Source organism: Lepidochelys kempii, chromosome 6 (genome assembly GCF_965140285.1).
Source record: "Lepidochelys kempii isolate rLepKem1 chromosome 6, rLepKem1.hap1, whole genome shotgun sequence".
In the NCBI taxonomy this organism is placed as follows: Eukaryota; Metazoa; Chordata; order Testudines; family Cheloniidae; genus Lepidochelys; species Lepidochelys kempii.
In genome coordinates, this window is record NC_136385.1 from 124760638 (window position 1) to 124783878 (window position 23241).

The following is a 23241-nucleotide window of genomic DNA, read 5'->3' on the forward strand; positions in this document are numbered from 1 at the left end:
GCCCCACTCTCCCCCTGCCTGCCTCCCTCCCCCTCTCACTCCCCCTCCCCCACTGCTTGCCCTACTCTCCCCTCCCTGCCCTACTCCCCCCCTCCCCCACTGCTTGCCCCACTCCCGCTGCCTGCTTGCCCTACTCTCCCCTCCCTGTCTCCCACCCCCACTGCTTGCCCCACTCCCGCTGCCTGCTTGCCCTACTCTCCCCTCCCTGCCCTACTCCCCCCCTCCCCCCACTGCTTGCCCCACTCCCGCTGCCTGCTTGCCCTACTCTCCCCTCCCTGTCTCCCACCCCCACTGCTTGTCCCACTCACCCCCCCCCGCCTGCTCGCCCTACTCACCCCTCTCACTCTCCCTCCCCCTCTCACTCCCTCCCCCTCCCCTCGCCCCGCCTCCGGCCCCGCCCCCTTTTCCCAGCATGCCCGCGGTTGAAAACAAAGTCCCACGTGAGCGGCGGCGCGGCGGGCCCGTCATGGCGTCTCCCAGCGGCTGCTGGCCGCAGCCGGGCTGGCGGGGGCCCGGGGCCGCGGCGGGGGCGCTGGGCGAGGAGGACGCCGAGGGGCTCTACGTGGCGGTGGAGCGGTGCCCGCTGTGCAACACCACCCGCCGCCGCCTCACCTGCGCCAAGTGCGTCCGCGGCGGGGACTTCGTCTTCTTCGACGGGCGCGACTCCGAGAGGTAGCGGCGGGATCGGGGGGCCGGGGGTCCTGAGCTCTCGCCGGGGCGATGGACGGGGAGGGGTCCTGAGCTCCCACCCCCCCTCCGGGCCCGGGAGATGGGGGGGGGTCTCCTGAGCTCCCACCCCCCCTCCGGGCCCGGGAGATGGGGGGGGGGGGTCCTGAGCTCCCACCCCCCCTCCGGGCCCGGGAGATGGGGGGGGGTCTCCTGAGCTCCCACCCCCCCTCCGGGCCCGGGAGATGGGCAGGCGGGGGCGGGTCCTGAGCTCCCACCCCCCCTCCGGGCCCGGGAGATGGGGGGGGGGGGGGGTCTCCTGAGCTCCCACTCCCCCTCCGGGCCCGGGAGATGGGGGGGGGTCTCCTGAGCTCCCACTCCCCCTCCGGGCCCGGGAGATGGGGGGGGGGGGTCTCCTGAGCTCCCACCCCCCCTCCGGGCCCGGGAGATAGGGGGGGTCCTGAGCTCCCACCCCCCCTCCGGGCCCGGGAGATAGGGGGGGTCCTGAGCTCCCACCCCCCCTCCGGGCCCAGGAGATGGGGGGGGGTCCTGAGCTCCCACCCCCCCTCCGGGCCCAGGAGATGGGGGGGGGGGTCCTGAGCTCCCACCCCCCCTCCGGGCCCAGGAGATGGGGGGGGGTGTCCTGAGCTCCCACCCCCCCTCCGGGCCCAGGAGATGGGGGGGGGGGTCCTGAGCTCCCACCCCCCCTCCGGGCCCGGGAGATGGGGGGGGGGGGTCCTGAGCTCCCAACCCCCCCTCCGGGCCCGGGAGATGGGGGGGGGGTCCTGAGCTCCCACCCCCCCTCCGGGCCCGGGAGATGGGCAGGCGGGGGGGGGGTCCTGAGCTCCCAACCCCCCCTCCGGGCCCGGGAGATGGGGGGGGGGGGTCCTGAGCTCCCAACCCCCCCTTCGGGCCCGGGAGATGGGCAGGCGGGGGGGGGGGTCCTGAGCTCCCAACCCCCCCTCCAGGCCCGGGAGATGGGGAGGCGGGGGGGCGGTCCTGAGCTCCCACCCCCCCCTCCGGGCCCGGGAGATGGGCAGGCGGGGGGGGGGGTCCTGAGTCTCCCTTCCCAGCCAGGGACGATGGGCAGGCGGGGGGTCTGATCTCCCTCCTGGTCAATAGACAGGGTTGGACGGCATTGAGCTGCTCCTCACCCAGCTGGAAAGATTGGGGGGTCTGGGGGCTCTTCAGCTTCCACGCCAGCTGGGATCTTGAGCTTCCTTCCCCCAACCAGGAGATTGGGGGGGGGGGGTGTAGTGGGAGGGATTGCCAGGAGATGGGGCTGTGTCAGGGGTCTTGCGTTCCCTTCTTCCGCCTGCTGGGGAGATTGTGAAAGGTGTGTCAACACATGCATCCGATAACAAATGACATGACATACCACTGCATAACTAAGACAAATGGAAATATATTTTAAAATATTCAGAGGGGGAAACAAAAGTGTAGTGGCCTATTTAAAATGCACATATGTATGGATTTTCAAAATTCTACAGTAAACTCCTAAAATCAGACACCTTGTTTTGATTGAAAACCTTATATTTATTCCTTTCCATAGAAACAGTTCTGACCTTACATGTTTTAAAATTGTCCGAATATTATATTGTTCACTTAATAAAAAATTCAGACCCAATAGTTCTTTCCTGCTAAGAGCTGGATGGATGGGAAGGTTATTTGAATAAGTATTAAGGCTGCAAACAATGTTCTGGTTTAACTATGCACTTCCATAATATATTTTCAACTATTGAGGCATCTTACCTGCTGCAAGATGACCATCTGAGATTCCCGATAAATAGTCTGCACAGCACTGTCTGTCTCTGGACCTTACTTTGAAGTGCCATCTTCCTCATTCATCTTTGGCCACAATTGTCCCAATTTTTGGCTTATATGTTCTTACCATATTTATAGTCCTTTAGCTGAGGCATCATTAGCAGCTGCTGTGTGTGATTTCTTGAACTATTTTGGGAAGGTCAGGAACAGGTTTGTATGCTTGGGTCTTTACTTTTGGCTGAAAGATACCAAGTACATTTGGTTTAAGACTGGTCAAGGAAATTAGCATCTCTTCTTAGCCAACTGATCTTGAAATCACATTCATGTCACCGCTTGCCACTTCACTCAGGATGTTTTACTGACTTTTTAAGTATAAAAAATGTTCTGTAGATATTGACTCACGCAGATTTGTACTAGTGCATAATCATATGCTGGACCTTTCTTGTAGCTAAAAGTGACCATTTCTCCAATATAACTTAAATGTAGAAAGTCCATTTATGGCCTGGTCTGCAAACTGATCCACTTAATGGAACCTATATGCCACTATATTATAGTCATAATGAATTCTGTGGGGTATGTGTGGGTACAGGAAGCCCCATGTTAACCATATTGCAGGACTGGGGCTTTAGTCTGATCTCTGCTCTTATTAGTGTCATAGAACTACAAATTGACTATATTTTAGCCTTCCCAAAATAAATGGAAACTAACATTTGCTTAAGGCTGTGTTAGGGGTTACCCACAGCTTCTGTGATCATCTCATTTTGATAGTCTGGAACTTAAATGGGCATTTGGGGGCTTCTGTCCTTTTTCTAGCATCAAGAGTTTGACCAAGACCAGGAAACTCAGCTGCAGCCTTTAGTACAGAGTGATTGCTGTCCTTCCATAATTGCTACGGCTTGAGAGGTTTATCGGATACCAGTCTCTTTGGAAGTGGCTATGAAAAAACAAAGGTGTGGGCGCCCTTTTGGATGTTCCAGAGCCAATGCTTTGATGAAAAGCCCAGCTGTCCTTTCCATTCCCATGTGATATGATGGGTGCTGAGATTTCTGTCATAATGCTCTCTCTGGATCTTACTTGGAAGTTCCATCTTCCTTATTCATCTTTGGTGAGAAAGAGGCTTATAAATTTGAGCTATGTCCTTCCAACTGCTGGAAGTGAGGAGGAGTTTTGTCTCCTCTCTCGCTGCCTTCTGTTTGCATCAGTAGAGAGGTCTCCACTCCTCTACTCCTCTAGCAGCCTCTGTTTTGGGGGCTGTCTTCCCCTCTGAATACCCCCAGTTTCTGTGTCTGTGGCTGCTTGTAGCTTTACCAGGCACCAGCATGACTCTTGAGTTTCACTGCTGTGCACAAGGTTCTGAGTGGCAGCTGTCCTTTAGATAAATCCAGTCTGTTTACACAAACACTGAGTTCACAATCCAGTATTGTGTAGCCATAGGCCACAATACAACAGCTTCTTTTTAATCCACTACCTAGAATTAATGTGAATTCATCTCTGTAGCAGGAGACTGAATAGTATGAACGTAACTTAATAATTCTTGTGTTTCTTGTCATTCTTTTTTATTGTAAGATTAGCAGGACACCATCAACTGCAAAAAATCACTTTTCTGTCTGAAAAGTTGTACCTACTGTTGTTACAAGTAACACCTAAGGTGACTAACTGAAATCTTCTAGAAAAGTAGTCTTTATTTTAGTTTCCGAAATTGAGAGCATTTTGTGGATCGTTTCTTTCATTGTTTCCTCTTTTCAGTTTTTGCTGTTTGTGTGAGTCTTTCACACAGCAATGGGATGAGGAGAGAAGGATTTCTAAAAATGTGATCACCATAAATTGGCAGATACACTCCGGAGCAGTGCAGTCATTGGAAGTACTTTTAACTTGGTTTTTTTTAATTGACTAGATTTCAAGTTGTGTCCCTTTTTTAGCGTGACCAGATGTCCCAATTTTATCATGACAGTCCCAATACTTGGAGCTTTTTTTCTATAGGCGCCTGTTGCCCCCCACCTCCTGTTCTGATCTTTCACACTTGCTATCTGGTCACCATAGCCTTTATTATTATTAGTTATTAATTTATCTGTATGGCAGTAGTGCCTAGATTAGTTTAGTGCCAGCAATTTGTTCACTGCCATACAAGACACACAGCTGGCCCTTGCCTTGATCCTCCTATCAGTCCTATGCATGACCTGGGTAATTCAACTTCAAGATTACCCATGTAACGAGAGAGAGAGAGAGAGAGAGAGAGGAGAAGTGTACCTCATACGAGATCCAGACCTGCTTTTAGTGAAGTTGGTGACACTTATTCTTTTCAACTGGAGTAGGATTGGTCCCACTGTTTGTACTGATTAAACACATCAGTGCGGGATTTTGGGGGGGGGAAGGGCTGGAGGGGTAGAAGTTAAAAATAAATGTATCACTATTCATTCCAGACTGGAATTTTTATTATTAGTTTTCTTGTACTCTAGAGTATTTAGCATTATAAGCTATTAGTCACTTTTCATATTCCAGCACTGAGCTTCATATCATTTTTAGACTGCTTAGTGCTGGAGAATATTATACACTAATTGTTTAAACTATAATAGGATTGAAGTTGTTCATATGTCTGGCAAAAATTACATATAATGGTAGCTCACACTGGAAGATAATGCTTATCCTTGATAGGAACTGTCATACCTAATTTTGAGTGTGAGACTAAAGCTCTGTTTAGGTTAATTACTAAAGTGCAATTATAATTAAGACTGATGTGTCCGGAAGTCCTCCAGTAATATAAACACCAACATCCTTCTTTCCATTATTCATATAGGGCATCTTGGCATGTTTGAAATCCATGCCAACATCCTTACATTTGAGCATGGATGATTAATTTTTCTGGAAGTTAACCAGACCTGTCAATCAGAAAACTTTGCAATGCTGTTTCCACATGACAAACGCCACAGCCAAGCATTAACTTGGGTGTCTTAAGCAAGTACACTTTCTGTAAGTCCTGGTTTATGGTAAAGGCTATGTTTTAGTCACGGGTATGTTTAGTAAAAGTCCTGGACAGATCACAGACAGTAAACAAAAATTCACGGCCTGTGACCTGTCCATCACCTCTACTATATACAAGTACGCCTGCAGGTGGAGGCAGCACCAGAGCTGAGAGGGAGGGACATGTCACTGCTTTCGGGGAGCCTCCCAAGGTAAGCGCCAATCAGAGCCCACACCCTCACACCCTCGCCCAAACCCCTAGCCCTGAGCCCCCTCCCACACGCCCCCAAATTCCTGCTGGGGTGGCCCGAGACTGCCCCAGCAGGGGCCAGTGCGACTGGCCCAGGGGCTGCTCAAGCTCCTCAGGCAGCCCCCTGGCCAGCCGCACCGGCCGCTGCAGAAATCACGGAGGTCCTGGGAAGTCTCAGAATCCATGACCTCCGTGACAAACTCACTGCCTTATTTATGGTGACATACAGTGCATGTTTGGAATTAATGAGTGTTTGTCAAGTGCTGTCCCTGTGGGTGCTCCACTCCAGGTGACGGTGTGTCCCAGCGCCGTTGTTCGGAGATCTTGCGTAGCAGTGCCTGGTCCGGACGCACGCGCTCTGTTCCATGGTTAGAAGGAGGAAACTCAAGTAGATGGGCAATTCTTCCATCCTGGTCTGGCAGTCAATATTCATACTGGACTTGTATTCAAAATACTGTTCCTTGCATCAGTTGACAAGTCAAGCAACTGACTGTTGTTTTGGAAACTGAATGATCATTGCTTTCTGGCAAAAGAGACCTTTCATTTTACACTATTTGACACCATTACTATTTGCCAGCCTAGAATGCTTGTTTGCCAGTTTGTCAAATAATCTATCTTTACCTGACTTGGAAAGAATAAGGGCAATGTTTGTTTGTTTTTTTAAAAAAAATTCTCTTATGAGAGTGATGCTGCAGGTATTCATTTGCTATTTCCTGGAAACTTACAGGCTCTGGTCGAAAATACAAAAACTGAAATGTAATGAAAATTTGCAATTACATTTTTGACTGGGACAAAAAAAGCTTTTTCCTTTTCTCACATTAAATATGGACTTGGTAGGTATAGTCTTCCTCCAGGATGCATGCAACAAGAGGAGAGTACATTTCCCAGGAGTTGAGGTAAAGGTAAAGAACTAAATTTTGTCCACCTCAGAAGTTAGTGGTATAATTAAGGAATTCAGTAAGTGTAAAAAGTATATTAATTATTTATTTAATACTTTAGGCCCCAATCCTGTAAACCTGCACATCCTTAACTTTACACATTTCAGTGGGACTACTTGCACACACAAAGTTAAGTATATATGTGTGTGCATATAGGATCAGGGCCTGTCATAGCTGTGGGTGCCAATCAGGGTCAGAGTGTTATTGTGCTAGGCACCATACAAATACAAACAAAAATATCTTCCTTGCCCTGAAGAAAAGTGACATGAAGAGGGATACAATCAGATGTACACAATATTCATAAAATGTGTAGGTTTTTAGTATAACAAATGGATACAATGACAGCTATCTCTATCAATTCCCACTTTTGTCATTGCTGTTGAGCACTTACCAATTAATAAGTAAAAACAACAAAGAGTCCTTGTGGCACCTTAGAGACTAACAAATTTATTTGGGCCTATGCTTTCGTGGGCTAGAACCCACTTCATCAGATGCGTGGAGTGGAAAATACAGGAGCAGGTATAAATACATGAAAAGATGTGAGTTGCCTTACCAAGTGTGAGGTCAGTGATCTTTTCCAGTTGTTTCTTTCTAATGATTGCTGACGCTAGAGAAATAATTCAGAGGAACTTATACTTAGAGAGACGTGTCTGTTGGTACTTGAAGCTAGAGAAACCTTCATTTGCTTATAGATTTGGTGTACAACTTTATATATTCTACATCGTCTCAGTTATATGTAATAGGAATATCTATAACTGTTCATTCAAAGTTACACTTGTTTCCTTTTAAACTAAAATGGTGTGTGTGTTATATATTTTAATATATATTAAAATTAGGGACTTTGTGTTTTGAAGAAACCTGCTAAATAAATCTGTGTGAGCTCCTTGACACTACTGATGGAGTGTGTGTGGTAGTCTACAATTTTTGCTGCCTTACATTTTGTTCATTCCCCTCCTATTTTTAGTTCCCCTCTGAAGTAAGTTCCAAATACATAACAATTTGTCTTCATTTTCCTGAAAGTGAAACACATGATGCTTGCAATTAGTTTTGTCAGATTTCCAGCACTGTTTTCCTTTTTTCCATCACCTGTTAATTTAGTTATAAAAATACAGAATTGCCATAAGCCCTCTATGCATGATTGCTGGGCAGTGTGTCCTTGGGCAAAGTTACATTTGGTTATAGCCAAAAGTCAGAGTTACAGTAAGCCTGTATATTTCTCCAGGGTAAACATAAATCTAGTCCAATGCCCCTTGTGTAATTTTTCATGATCTCTAGTAGATTGGGAATGTTCCGAAAGGATGAATGTGCTGAGTTTTGCAGGTTGAATGCCAGTTATACCACATTCCTCAAACTCATGATCTGCCTCTAGCTTCCGTAGCACTCCTGTATTTTTCTTAGAGAATAACACATATTTGTTTGACTAAAAATATTTCTGGTGCCATTTTACTGTGTGAGTCTGTCAGCAGGAATGCTGAATAAACTCTGTCTAAACCCACAGTTACACTATATCCGTGAGCTCTCAACTCTCAGCATTTTAAAGAAAGCCTTACACCGTTCCATTGTCTCAAATCAAATCCACGTCGTCAGGCAAAGAGACATCCGAACATTCGAACCTGTGAAGGATTAACTTGCCCTTGGTCTTTGATCCTTTGGGTGCTTAGCCTACATTTAGATCAGGGCAGCACTGTGAAGCGTAGTTGAGGTTTGTCACAGGCTTGGAAACCTGACTACAATACTGGAAACAGTAACCATGATTTTTTTTTTCAACTCTCAAACTAATAAAAAGTTGCTGGTAAGGAGACCACTGCTTTTCTACTATAAATCCATGGCTCCCAAACTGTGGTCTGTGGGCCACAGAAAGCTGGCTGGATGCATGGTACTGGCTCCTCCATTTGTTCCAAGAATCCTCTGCAGGTGTCCAGATTCTTCAGTGTAAAGACGAGCAAGAAGGCCTCTCGAGCCAGCTGGCTGTGAGAGGGTGGCATCTTAGTCTTCTGATTGGGGATAGGGCTATGGAGGGGCAGGAGGGGAAACAAGGAACCTCCCTCAGATCTTGATACTTCAGTAAGAATGAAAGTGCCAGCCACCAGCAGGAGAAGAATATCTAAGGGAGAAAGGAATGAGGCAATCAGGTATAGTATATCAGGAGGAGGCTGGACATGGCGTCCAGAGGAGAAAGGAGCTAAGTGACGGGGTGAGAGAAGGAGAGGAGGCCGAGGCAAGTGATAAGCTTGCTTTAAAGACAATAAACTACACCAAGAGTTTAGTAATATTACTTTTCCCTGCATGTGTTAGCTGAAGTTGCCAGAGGAATGTAATACCATCATGAGTGGGAGGGAAGGAGCGGGGGCCTGGGCCACATATATCTATTAAGAGGATGTCCTTGCAGTGCAAAAGTTTGACTCCCTAAAATAAATGAGTGGGGAGGGAGGGGAATGTGGGACTTTGAATAAGGTGGAAAAATTGCAGTTCTGCACCTTCCTGATGAAAACTTTTGATCCTCTATGGAATTATCTTTGGATTGGAATGTTAGCGTATGGCGCCCAGTTGAGATGTGGGGCAGGATGGGTACAATGCCAAAGCAGATACCTGGGAATAAGTCCAGTATCTGCACACGGACAGAATACTAGAGAGTAACCCTCCTAGTTATTTCTCTTGCTACTCCCCTGTTAACTGTTGGTTCTGTGTCTTCACGGTTGTTGTAGGCATAAGGTATGAACATTTGCTTTTCAAATATAGCCTTTTAATATCAGAATAGACTTGCTTAACTAATTCACTAAAGCTGTATGAAATGGTACGCTTTAAGTTCAGAATTTCAGAAAGACTTTTTGAGTTCCATTTATATCTTAAATGACTGGAGAGTTTTTGAAATTTGTATGCCTTTTTTGTTTTTGTTTTGTTTTGTTTTTAAACAAAACATTGCTGAGTTGTAAACCTTTGAGAATAGTTGTAATTAAGGATAATGCTGACAGGGCTTGATGGAAAACTAGCAGATGTTTCTGCAGTGTATGGGTTCTGTTATATTACAGTGTGTCCTAGGATATGTAGATATGTCTACACTGCAATCACTGGGTGTGACTGCAGCTCGTGTAGACCTACCCAAGCAAGCTTTAACCTAGCTAGCTGGCATACTGAAGCACTTGCTTCAGAGCGGGTTGTAAAATCCTGTCCGGAAACCTGGGTAATAATGTGGGCTAGCCCTGCAAGAAATTACCCAGAGTTCCAGGCGAGCTAGTACAATCCATGCTGAAGCACATGCTGCTGCAGCTTCGCTGCTGCAGTACCCTGGCTAGTCAGATTAAACCTAGCTCCGGTATGTCTACACAAGCTGCAGTTGCATCTCATGATTGCAGAGTAGACCTACTCTTCGAATTCTGTAAGGTTTCACATGAGCCATGACTTCCTGAGATTAAGACAAACAATGGGGATTTAGATGCTTTTAAACTTCAGGGCTCTTTTATTAATGTTTCAGATACTTTGCATTATCTCATTGTATAAAATACTTTGTTCGTAACATCAATAAACATATAATCTATTCTCTTGCAGGTTTTTAGACAAGAAAGAGAGGTTAAAGCATCTCAAAACCAAACAGAGTGAATTCCAAAACCAGTAAGTTATACTTTAGTTCTTGGTAGTGTTGTCATTGGTTGATTACAACAATTTTAGATAAAACATTCTCTCTAACCTCTTGTATTTGTCACATGTAATCCTGATTGTCAGCTAATCTTCAGTTATGATCTTTTTCCCGTAGTGTTTTAAAGGCTATGGAAGGGAAAAGGATAACTGATCAGCTGGTGAGTTATTTGAAGTCTTCATAGTTTTCAAACTCTTTGTATTCCTAGATCTTTCAGATTATTGTTTCATTTTAACTTGGAGATGGTGTACTGTCTGCCTGAAAAACATGATCCCAGCAAAACTTAAATTGATTTTGGAGGCACAGAATTTTCAAAGCTACCAGTATTCATCATTTCTGGTTATGTATTTAGTCAGTATCCCTTTGATTTTGCCTGACTTCACTGTAGGAAGCTTCTGTTTGCTTACGGCGTTCTTCTGTATAGAGATGAGACTATTTGAAATTCTTGGGATCTGACTTTGTTAAAAATATCCCAGTACTTCTGAGTTATAGCTGTCGGTGTTGTTAATTTCGAGTTGATGGATTAAATTTCGTTTTTGTCATGCAATCACTGCATGTTCTTTTTCAGAGATGGAAAATAATGTCTTGCAAGATGAGGATTGAGCAGCTGAAACAAACCATTTGCAAAGAGAATGATGAAATGACAAGAAGTAAGTAGTGTCTCTGTATCTGCCAATTGTAATACCTGTATTGCTTTGAAGAGAGAGCATCAACCCATGTAATATTGAGTTTTAGCTTAAAAGAAAAAAGTGCATTGCCAAACCCTCCCCTCTTAAACCTGATGTATGATCTTATTTGGGAGATAAATACAGGAAGGTCTATTGGAAGTGGAGATAGTGAGTGATCTTTGTTAATCACTTTTAAGTTTGGGTTTTAATTAAAGTAGATATGTATTATTCAGCTGAGTAGATGTTAAAATCCTTCTGGGACAGCTTGAATGGAGTAAATGTTTAGCAACCTATTCCGTCTTTCAGCTGTATCTCCAAGAATGACTGATTCCAGAGCTTGGTACTCCTGACGATTGCCACTTTGATAAAGAGTATCAAACAGCTCATGAGCTGCTCTAAATTTCATGTAGTTCTCAGTGAACGTTAGCCCACATCAGGTGCCTGATTTGGAGGCAAATCCTGAAGTTCTTACTTGGGTGGCACGCCTCTCACTGGAGTCAAAGGGGATTTTGCCAGAGTAAAAGCTGTGCTTTAGCCTTCTGTGTCTTTCATTTTAATGATTTTACATAGATGGGAGATTTGCAGTGTTTCAGGAGACAGCGTGAAACGCTGTTTACATTTGAGTGCTCAGCTCAGTTTTAGTCTGCTCGAGGCTTCTCTAAATGTCTAGCTCAGAGATTGTGCTCAGAATTAAAAAAACGTATTCACATAGTCACTGCTGTACTAACATACTCTCATTTGCATAGTCACCCCTACGTTAGTAACTTGAAACCTATTCTTGCACGCAGATCCCAGAGGATCTCATTCAGGGGGCTATTAATGAAATCTAGCACCTATCTTGGAATCCCTCCCAGATGGAAGAGAGTCCTCACAGCCTCTTTAGGAATTTGAAGTAGTTTTGACCTTGGAACATGAAATTCTTCAAGTTTTCAGAAATGAACATTAATTTTCAGAGATGCTGAGCATCTGTCTCTCCCGTTGACAGTGATAGACTGGGGTGATCAGCCCCTCTGAAAATCAGGCCCTAAGCTTTTAAAATATCTGCGGGGACCGGAGGTCAGGATGGCAAGTGTCCTGGGAGGCTCAAATACCTGACACGTGTTCTATGGGACAGTTACTAGTGTGACTGTGTTTACATTGGTCAGGCAGGGTAAACATGGGACGTCATGCTAGTCTGACATAATCTGGGGGACACTTTTTAATGATTGTATAAACCTGGCTCAGGAGGTGTCCGATATTTGCTAATAGCCGTTGTGGATAGGCCGTGTGTCATTGTGGGTAATCTCATCACACCATCTGCTCCATAAACTTATCAAGCTCAGTCAGATACTCCCCTTAAGTCATTATTGCTGGTAATTTTAACAACTTTTGAACTTGTTTCAACGTTGGAATGGTACATCCCCCTCCTTCTCTCTTTCACATGCCACTATTGGCTCTAGTGGTGCAAGACAAAGGCAGAACCTGTAACAGGCAAATAGCTCTCAAAATGCAGTGCACGTATGTAAAAGTGGAATTTTTTCTCCATCTGTGTGGTTTTCTTTAATTATTTAAAAGGTATGTTTGAGAGGTCGGGTCTAAATTGTTATTAGAGGTTGTGTTGATGGCATGAGAATGTTTGGAGGGAACTGTCTGATTGGTGGTGAATCCAGATTTTCTGCGCTGCTGGAGCAAAAAGTCCGTTTTCCCACAGTTCAGTCAAAAGTCCATTTTTCACCATTTTGTAAAGCTGAAAGCACTCCAGGCTGGATGTGAAAGTGAAGATTAATTCCATAGTTTCCACAAATTGGACTCATTGCTTGTTTTGTGCTCTGATTTTCTGTAGGTCAGCCGTTCGAATGGTCTGTTCCGATATTTTCTTGATGATCTTTCTAACACACAGAGTTTTTTAAATAATACGAGGCAGCTAATTTCAGTAATAAACACCATAGGGAGTCTGTCCCTTTTCACACAGAATTATCACTCCAGGATCTTCTGTGCTTCACAAGCAACATAAATGATAATAAAATGTCAGGACTCAGTCCTGACCAAACAACTATCTTGCGCCAGGATAGCATTCCCCAAGAAACCTAAGAAATGTCTCCAAAATTATTCAAATTACTAAAAAATGAAACCTGGTTGATGATGTTGCTAATGAGACCATAGACAATGAAATTCATTGTCATCTGAGGGCTATTGTTTAAATTAGCTTGCTAAAGGAAAAGCCTTTAATATTTAAGACATGTCTGAGAAGCCTCTTCTTTAAAGATCTTGATAATCATCACTAAGTCTCCATCACCATATGTTTGTGAAAGCTCTTTTCTGCAGTGAATTATTTTGTTAACAGGTGTTCATGAAACCAAGTTTCTGAGGCTTGGTGTGTCTGATTCACACGCTGAATACAGGCAGCTATAGTAATTGAGGATGCTAGCATGTTATAGTTTGTTTGACAGTATAAGGTATTGTTCAGTGCTATCCTTTGCGGTAATAAAAGGCTTGTTGTGTTGGGATCCACATGCCCTGAGCGAGCATACGCCCTGTGACAAGTCAAAGAATAGGTACCAATGCAAAGATGGATGGCACAAACTCTAAACAAAGATGTGATTCACACTCATTTTGCAAAAAGAACAGGAGTGCTTGTGGCACCTTACAGACTAACAAATTTATTAGAGCATAAGCTTTCGTGAGCTACAGCCCACTTCATCGGATGCATAGAATGGAACATATAGTAAGATATATATACACACACACACATACAGATAAGTTGGAAGTTACCATACAAACTGTGAGAGGCTAATTAGTTAAGATGAGCTATTATAAGCAGGAGAAAAAAAACTTTTGTAGTGATAATCAAGATGGCCCATATAGACAGTTGACAAGAAGGTGTGAGGATACTTAACTTAGGGAAATAGATTAAATATGTGTAATGACCCAGCCACTCCCAGTCTCTATTCAAACCCAAGTTAATGGTATCTAGTTTGCATATTAATTCAAGCTCAGCAGTTTCTCGTTGGTGTCTATTTTTGAAGCTTTTCTGTTGCAAAATTGCCACCCTTAAATCTTTTACTGAGTGGCCAGAGTGGCTGAAGTGTTCTCCTTCCGGTTTTTGAATGTTATGATTCCTGATGTCAGATTTGTGTCCATTTATTCTTTTGCATAGAGACTGCGTCATGCTAATTTCTACATTTAATCTACATAAGTAGAAGTGTTTATACCAGCTAGTTAGTTAAATTGGGAGAGCATGACATTCCTGCTCAAAGTCCAGAAAATATTTGGACAGAAGGTATAGAAGAAGCTCAGTGTCAATTTCAATCTGTTGTTTATAGACATTCAGAAAAGTTGTACCACTGACAGGTTGTACCACTTAGCAGGGGGGAACTGTTAAAGAATTTGAAAAATAAGCTGTCAGTATCTGGTTTTCTATAAATATCAGGAAGGGATGACGGGTTGGATCACAGAAACCCCCTGGGAACTGCCACCTGATGTGCCAAGTCTACGTCTGCCCCTGAGTTCCTGCCCTGGCAGCTTAAGACTTCGGTGCCCTGCCTGGTTTGAGCCAGACCCGCTAGCCTGCTGCAAACCCAGACCCAGGTCTGAACCACGTCCCCAAACAACTCTAGGCTTAACTGAAAGCAGCTTACAGAAGTGTTCCTGTCCTTGACACTCAGGTGCCCAACTCCCAATGGGATCCAAACCCTGAATAAATCCGTTTTACCCTGTATGAACCTTATACAGGGTACACTCATAAATTGTTCGCCCTCTATAACACTGATAGAGAGAGATGCACAGCTGTTTGTGTCCCTGTCCCCCCGTCCCCCCCAGGTATTAATACATACTCTGGGTTAATTAATAAGTAAAAAGTGATTTTATTAAATACAGAAAGTAGGATTTAAGTGGTTCCAAGTAGTAACCGACAAAGCAAAGTGAATTACCAAGCAAAATAAAATAAAACATGCAAGTCTATGTCTAATCAAACTGAATACAGATAAAAACCTCACCAGTTCCAGTAAGCTCTCTTTTACAGACTGATCTCCTTCTAGTCTGGGTCCAGCAAGCACTCACACCCCCTGTAGTTACTGTCCTTTGTTCCAGTTTCTTTCAGGTATCCTTGGGGGTGGAGAGGCTATCTCCTTAGCCAGCTGAAGACAAAATGGAGGGGGTCCCCCCCCCCGTGCTTAAATAAACTTTGTCTTGTGGGTGGAGACCCCCTCTGCTCTCCTATGCAAAGTCCAGCTCCAGGATGGAGTTCTGGAGTCACCTGGGCAAGTCATATGTCCATGCATGACTCACGGTTTTTACAGGCAGAAGCCATTGCCCACATGGTATCTTGAATGTCTCCAGAAAGACTTCTTATGTGGAATGGAGTATTTCAAGATACATTGTTCCTTAAGTGCTTCTTGATTGGGCACTTAACTTTGTGAATTCCTTTCTCCAGGAACTGACCAAATGCTCTACTAAGGTTATTTAGAAATCAAGGCAGTACACGGCCAATATTCATAACTTCGAATACAAAAATGATACGTGCGTACAAATAGGATTAATAGATTCAGTAGATCATAACCTTTACATAAATATGTTACATGGCATATGTAGCATAGAACATATTCCAGTTATGTCATATATATTCATAAGCATATTTCCATAAAGCCTTATGGGGGGCACCGTCACAGGATCCCCTTGTCCCTGTGTATTCTGGGGGGTTTTGGGACATTGGATGGTGTAGACCAGTGCTCTAAGGTAACACCAAGCACACACATTCTCATGTGCTTGGCTGGCTGGTTCTTGCTCACATGCCCAAGGTCTAACTGATCATCATATGTAGGCCCAGGAAGGAATTTTCCCCCCAGCTGAGATTGGCAGTGACTTTAGGAATTTTTCTCCTTCCTCTGCAGCATGGAGCATGGGTCACTTGCTGGGATTATCTGGGTGTATCTCACTTAATTCCTTGCAGGATCTGCAGACACTGGTGCACCTCAGTCCCTCCTATTCTTTGCCTGTGACAAATAATAGTTCAGTCTCGGAAGGGCTATAATATTTTGGTGTAATTTCGGTTAGTGTACTGTTGCTGGGTGGTGTTGGTGGCCTGTGATCTACAGGAAGTCAGACAAGATGATTGGGTGGCACCTTCTGGCCTTAAACTCTATGACTCGCCCTCCATGTGAGCTACATTACATCATTCATTTTCCAAGGATAACACCTGCTGTTATTCTCATAGGCTCAGAGGGGCTTCTCAGAATTAAAGATGAGAACCAGAAGCTTTACCGCAGGGCTCAGAGGCATCAGGAGAAGAAAGAGAAGATCCAGAGACATAACCGCAAGCTCGGAGACCTGGTGGAGAAAAAGAATTACGATTTGAGAAGCCAACACGAACACTTGGCAAATCTTCGACGGTCACATATCCTGGAGCTAACGTCTGTCATTTTTCCCATTGAGGAAGTGAAGACTGGCATGAGGTATGGAATACAGAAATTTTTTTTGGGACAGAAAACTGAACACGAGTTGATAGATTTGCTTTCTAAGTATTTGTCTGTATCTTGTGGCATAATCAAGCAAACTGGCATACTGGGGACTGTGACCGGGGTCCTAGGGGGGAGCCAGCTGTGGTCACTCAATTAGGGTGAACTGCAGAGAAATGGGGTAGACAATCCCCATAAAGCTAGTGAATATTCCGATACCTAGATTTACCAAGCCAGCATAAAACAGCTTCATTACCTCACTGGCTACTCAGAAGTCCAGACAACACAGTTCCCTTAAAAAGAAAAGGAGTACTTGTGGCACCTTAGAGACTAACCAATTTATTTGAGCATGAGCTTTCGTGAGCTACAGCTCACTTCATCGGATGCATCCGATGAAGTGAGCTGTAGCTCACGAAAGCTCATGCTCAAATAAATTGGTTAGTCTCTAAGGTGCCACAAGTACTCCTTTTCTTTTTGCGAATACAGACTAACACGGCTGTTACTCTGAAACCAGTTCCCTTAAAGTGATCCAGCCTCAGGCCTCCATCCAGGTACCCATGTCAAATTTGATGAAAATTTCTGTAAATCTTATTTCATCATATAAAAGAAAAGGTTCCACCAATCCCAAAGGATCGGACACGTCACCTCCCCGGTTAATGAATGTTTCAGATCTTACCCAAATACACGCTACTGCCAATTCCTATTAACTAAACTAAAATTTATTAAAAAACAAAAGAGAGAGAATCTGGTTAAAAGATCAATATACAGACAGACATGAGTTCAGTTCACTGAGGTGCAGATTCATAGCAGAGATGGTGAGCTTCGTAGTTGCAAAAAGTTCCTTTAGCATTCAGTTCATAGGTCATAGTCCAATGTCCAAATCTCATATTCAGGGCGTATCAGCACAACTGGGACCTCAGTCTTGCGACTCAAACTTCCCCCGATGAAGTCTAAGCAGATCTGAGATGACAGAATCAGGACCCAAGGATCTTTTATACAATTTCAAGTCTTTTTTGACAAGTTGGAATTCCTCAGGGAACAAAAGTTAATTAGGTCCGTCACCGGTACTTAGCTATACGAATTAACATAAGACCATTTGCTCGTTCCTCCACCATTCACAGTACATTTCAAAGAGAGATGAATACTGAGATATCCCGTGTTTACAATTCATTTACATGATAGGATGTTCTTTTGACCTCTGAATTATCAGAATACAGCATAGACTGGGGACTGTTGATTACATTGTCCATCCTACTCATACATATGTAAATATACAAAAACACAAACATTATCTCCCCACATGTCTTTTGAGGGTTATTTATTTTGCAGGATGTTTAACCCTTTCTAGCCATGCGTCACAGGGACATAAATAGTAAGTGGATTGTACACTTAATTTTAACACTGTTTTCTAACATTACATTCTAAACCTTTCTTTTCCAAAACAACTTATTATATATTTCAGTACTTGTCCAGTTATGAACCTTTTGCCCCTTAGTAAGAAGTCATCATGTAGGCCCCAATTCAGCAAGGTATTTAAGCATGTGCCCAAAGGACATGAATAGTTCCACTGAAATCAGTGAGAGGACTCATGTAGTTGGTCCGGCATGTATTTAAGTGACATGCTGAACTAGAGTCGTGGGCTGGGCTGGGGAATCCCCTGTACAGCCTTTGCAAAGCTAGCCGCTTCAAGTTCACATATTCACCCAAAGAGTTTGACTGCGTTTGTTACAGTGGATACATTGAACAAAATACGGAAAGTTGAAACTATGTAAAAGGAAACTTTATAGACCCATCAAATAAAACATATACTGGAAGATTTAAATAAACAAAAAACTGGGACTGTTGATCAGAAGATGCAAAGAACAGTTATCCTGGGAGCAGAGATTTTTGCAGGTTATTGTTTCAGGAATTTTGCTGTCCTTTATATGTGATTAAATGGCTGCCAAACCCATTGCCTGTATTAAAGAGCTCTAAAAAACCCTGGGTAACAATGTGTTTTTTTCAGAGACCCTGCAGATGTTTCTTCTGAGAGTGACAATGCCATGACCTCTAGCACTGTGAGCAAGCTTGCAGAAGCCAGGAGAACTACGTATCTCTCTGGGAGATGGGTGTGTGATGACCACAATGGGGACACCAGCATCAGCATTGCAGGGCCTTGGATAAGTCTTCCTAATAATGGAGACTATTCAGCTTATTACAACTGGGTGGAAGAGAAAAAAACTACACAAGGACCAGGTAAGAAGCAAAGTTTTATTGACTTTCTCCGTGATCTGGCTCAGTCTGTAGAACTGTAAGTTGTGCGGCCAGCAGAAGGCACTTCAGGACTGAGACCTCCCCAGATGGTTTTGTGCAGCTTTGTAGCTGCAAATGAGCCATTTCACCATAGTCCTAAGGAGATGAAGGATTGCTCATCAAGGGATCAAATCTTTGTAATTCTCTTCTGGTGGGGAGACGCTAGTGAGATATATAATACAGAAGTGTAGTAGAAGAAAAACAATGTCAGTTGTTGTTAACATGGTTTACATGCTGTAAAGCAAATGTAACAAATATTCCAAGAATTACTGTTTTCTACTAAAAAGAAAAGGAGTACTTGTGGCACCTTAGAGACTAACCAATTTATTTGAGCATGAGCTTTCGTGAGCTACAGCTCACTTCTCCCAGCCTTGTTGTGACTGAGTATTGGATTCCCAAGGTTCTGAATATTGATAAATGATGCTGTCTTGGGTCTGTTTCATTAACAGATCAACCTGGATATGATTAAAGCCATAATGGAATGATTTCTTTATTTCTTTTAGATATGGAGCATAATAATCCTGCCTATACCATCAGTGCTGCATTGTGCTATGCAACTCAACTCGTTAACATTTTGTCTCATATACTTGATGTAAATCTTCCCAAGAAGTTGTGTAACAGGCAAGTGGTTCCACATTTTTAAGAAGCTGAATGACAGACCAATTTTGAGCTGACTTTAGTTCGCTCTTGTTCTGTGAGCATAACCTACAAGAAGCTGTTACCTGGGCTGGCTGGTTTGTAATGGCTTTACGTTTTTGTGCAACTTACTTGTCTTTGGGAGGGCAAATAGGGGCTTGAAGTCCAGTTAATATGTTTTTGAGAGCCCAGAGTTTTCAGCATAGGTCAGATTTGTTGTTTTTCACTGCAAACATTCAGTGACCTCAATTTAGGAACGCAGTATGACCTAGGATTAATAGAGCGCCTCTCATCCTAAAGGAACCCACAGAGCTTCAGTTCTGTGGCCCAGTTCGACAACTTAGTCATGTGACACAGTACTAGTCATGTTGAGAAAGGGCTGAAGTGTGGAGCTCTATAATACGCACTGGGCCACTACAGTGCAGCCATCTCTGGGGTGAGGAGCCAAACCAGTGGGAAGCACTGTGCAAACTCCAAATTTTTTCAGAAGTGCCATTGAGTCTTTAACGTCTGTGCAGAGCAGATGGGCTCCATATCCACCAGGCTGTATGGAGCTCAGTTTATCTACCTAGGTTGGGGATGGCTCTGTCAACCCTGCAGAGGTCTGAACCAAAAGCTACAGAGACTTTTTCAGTATTTAAAGCTAGAAGTTTAGACTGCTAAGAGAAACTCTCTGGCCCTAATGGCCTTTCTGTGCTCCTAACTTACTTCTATTGAAGCTAATGGCATTATTCATGGGAATAAGATGGGCAGAATCTGGCCCCAAATGGGTGTTGTCTGGTAAAAATTAGTGAGCTTGCAAGGTGAGGATATGTGTTCTCACAAATGCTCTAGACACTGGTGCTATGATGGATTTAAACAAATGTTTAACATGGGGGTGTTTATCTGTAAGCATATGGTGATAAGCCAACAGAGTGCTCTGAAATAAAGATCAAGTTACTGGCTCAAGACAGTATCAACAGCTTTTCTCTGTGTGTGTGTGTGTGTGTTTGTGTTTCTTTTTTTAACAGCGAGTTCTGTAGCGAGAACCTCAGCAGGCGGAAGTTTACTCGGGCAGTGAAGAAGCTGAATGCCAATATCCTTTATCTTTGTTTTTCTCAGGTCTGGTGAATACATATTTAGATTCTTTGAACATATTTTAAAATAACTGAAGTTATAAGGATCCTCCAGTAACTACTATTTTTCCTCTTTCTCCATTTTTCTAGCATGTAAATTTAGATTTATTGCATCCACTACATACACTCAGGAACCTGATGTACCTGGTCAGTCCAGACACTGAAAACTTGGGCAGGTAAATAGATGGAACGTTTGTGTCTTGTCTCCATAATGTAGAATTTATTTTTAAATTCTAAAGGTTTAACTTATCGTCATGGTTAGTATCGCTATGAGGGGCTGATCCTGCTTCACTGCAGCTGTGGAAGGTGCTGACCCAGCAAACCAGAGGGGTTCCTTTGTGGCAATCAAGATGGTTCCAGTGTGGAAATGGGGGAGGATAGCATTTGGGGACCTGTATGTCAGAGAATTCTGTCCATCTTTTAAAAAAGATGTTGTAGAATTGGAGAGAGTGCAGAAAAGAGCGAAAAAATTATCTGAAGGCTTTAGAAAATGCCTTACAATGAGAGACATAAAGAGATCAATCTGTTTAGCTTATCAAAAAAAAAAAGATCAAGAGGTGTAACCTTGCTGATGAGCCATGTGGGAGTCAACATGCTTCCACATGATGATGGAATTTGTATTTTTTTTTTTTTCAGTTTGGGTTTCTAAAAATCCAGGAAATTTATATTTAAAAGAAACTACATTAAAAGAACATTAAGGTTGTGAAGACTTAAAATTTGGAAATGCCAGGGTTAAGGGTACCTGTGCTGTTCGATGCCCTGTGCACACCAGGAAGGAGATAGGAGTTAGAGGGCCATTCCTGGTCTTCTCAGGTCAAGATGGGGGCAGAAAATCAACCCATGCATCTTGCGTGGCATCACGGAACAATACAATCAGACTGAGCAAATACATTTACAAGTACGGGCTCCTGAGTTCCACCTATGTGTTTGTCCTGGATCTTGTACATGGTGGAGATCTACAGTGGGTAATTTCATATTGGACACATCCTAGTATATTGAATTTTATACTGAGCTAGCTTTAAAAATTAAAAAACCAGCAGTTCTGTAGCAGTCAGAGATTTCCACCATCATGGCTGTCAGTGAATAATTTCTCTGCGGCTTTTTTAATATTTCAAAGTCCAAAGCAGAGCACTGTTAGAAATTCCTCCCTCTTCGTTGCTCTGTAGACCAAAACTTCAATATCACTCACCATTTCCTCAGCATATGCTGTCATCACTGAGTATTTCTCTCAGCCAACTAATAGAGACATGGTAACCACGTAATATAGCTGATTTACACTCTTACTTGGCCTTCATCTGCTTCCCAATGTACCCAAGGTGTAGTTTCTCTGCTGTTTTCCACTGTGGGGGCTGATGGGATTGTGTCGATGTGTTCACAGGTCTGGGCCATTTGAAATAAGTGCTGATCTCGAAGACTCCATGGAGTTTGTGGATCCCGGTGCTGCTGGTGAAACGGATGAGAGTGGAGACGAGCACGTCAGCGATGAAGAGACTGACCTAGGGACGGACTGGGAGAATCTGCCAAGCCCTAGATTTTGCGACATCCCCTCTCAGCCGGTAGAGATGTTACAGAGTCAGAGCACGCAGGCCTCCCCGCCGATCGCCAGCAGCAGTGCAGGTGGAATGATCTCTTCTGCTGCAGCCTCCGTGACGTCCTGGTTCAAGGCATACACTGGACACCGTTAATGAGCACGTGGGAAGGATCATAGGCCTTGCGGAAGGAATCCCTCCCCCGCCAATGCTGTAGTAACCCTTACATGTTGAGTTAAGTAGTGCCTGGAATGCAAGAGGTCAGACTTTAATTTTGTAAACCGGAAGAACCTTTTTATTTACTCAAGATGACTGTGACGGTGACGTTTTGTAAATTAGCTAGACCTACGCTTCTGACTTATTCCATAAGGGCACTTGCTGTCTCTGAATTCTGTCTGCATTGTTGAATAGTGAAGAAAAAGGGCCCTGCAGTAGTGTCCAGATTTTTACTTCCTGGAGGAGGAAGTTTGGAATACTCGGATCAGGGGCAAGGATGGGGAGAAAGCTGCTAATAATTCAGACTGGACAGTGGTGCAAACACACACGATTCACATTTGGTTAAACTCCCTACAGAGTTTTGTTCGTGTGTGTTTAGCTCTGGGTCACATAATGCATAGAAAACTTACAGCACAACTGTACATTTCGAAATCATTGTTTGTTCATTCAGGATATGAACATTTTTAATGTGGTTTTTCATCTTTGTTGCCATATTTTTAAGAGAAAGCAGCATGGATGGTGACTTACGACGCTGATTGCTTTTTTAAAAATGGGGTTCTGGGTTACGCTCTTGGGGTAGAAAACTGGTTCATTTCATGCTGTTTTCATGAGCAGGTTGCCTAAAAGTTTCATGTTGTCCTGTTCAAAGCACCCTGGGTTTTTACTATTAACACCCCCGCACCAAAGAAACACTGGACGTTCTCTTAACTGGACCCACATTCGCCAATACAGAAGGATGACATTGCTGCAATAATATCCATCCATTACATCTCTATGGTCTCCGTTTTCACTTCAAGCGAGTTTAATGAAGTTGTGTGTTCTCCACACTACATGCATTTGAAAAGCTGTTTTATTTTGTGTTTATAGTGGGGGGGAGGGTTTCTTGCTCACTAAATACTGAGAAGTCCATTTCACTGCAGAAATGCTCATGGCGCAGTCAGCCTGTCTGAAAAACCCCGGAAGATGTGGTGCGGGCAGACGCTTTCATTAGCAAGCGCCCCCCTGCAGCCTCCTGCCTTGCAGATGCGTATTACTTTGCTTACAAATGTTTTTCTCAGTGAGGCTTCAGAAACACGTGATTTACATTTTATCCAGCTGAGCTGATTTTACTTCATCATGGGGTAAATGGCATAAACACATGTC

At 43.9% G+C, this 23241-nt stretch overlaps 1 protein-coding gene across 1 annotated transcript; it reads left to right on the forward strand.

Moving 5' to 3' along the window:
* The first annotated feature begins 426 nt into the window (after positions 1 to 426).
* Positions 427 to 23241, forward strand: ATG14 (autophagy related 14). Its single transcript, XM_073350055.1, has 10 exons — positions 427 to 672; positions 10123 to 10185; positions 10328 to 10370; positions 10779 to 10860; positions 16070 to 16307; positions 18316 to 18545; positions 19106 to 19223; positions 20249 to 20339; positions 20444 to 20529; positions 21732 to 23241. The coding sequence occupies exons 1-10, from the start codon at positions 467 to 469 to the stop codon at positions 22036 to 22038; spliced, it is 1464 nt and encodes a 487-aa protein (XP_073206156.1). The 5' UTR covers positions 427 to 466; the 3' UTR covers positions 22039 to 23241.

Coding starts and splice junctions, on each gene's coding strand:
- ATG14 (XM_073350055.1), top strand. CDS start 467: ATGGCGTCTCCCAGCGGCTGCTGGCCGCAGCCGGGCTGGCGGGGGCCC. Junction 10,861..16,069: donor GAATGATGAAATGACAAGAA/GTAAGTAGTGTC, acceptor TTATTCTCATAG/GCTCAGAGGGGCTTCTCAGA. Junction 20,530..21,731: donor GACACTGAAAACTTGGGCAG/GTAAATAGATGG, acceptor ATGTGTTCACAG/GTCTGGGCCATTTGAAATAA.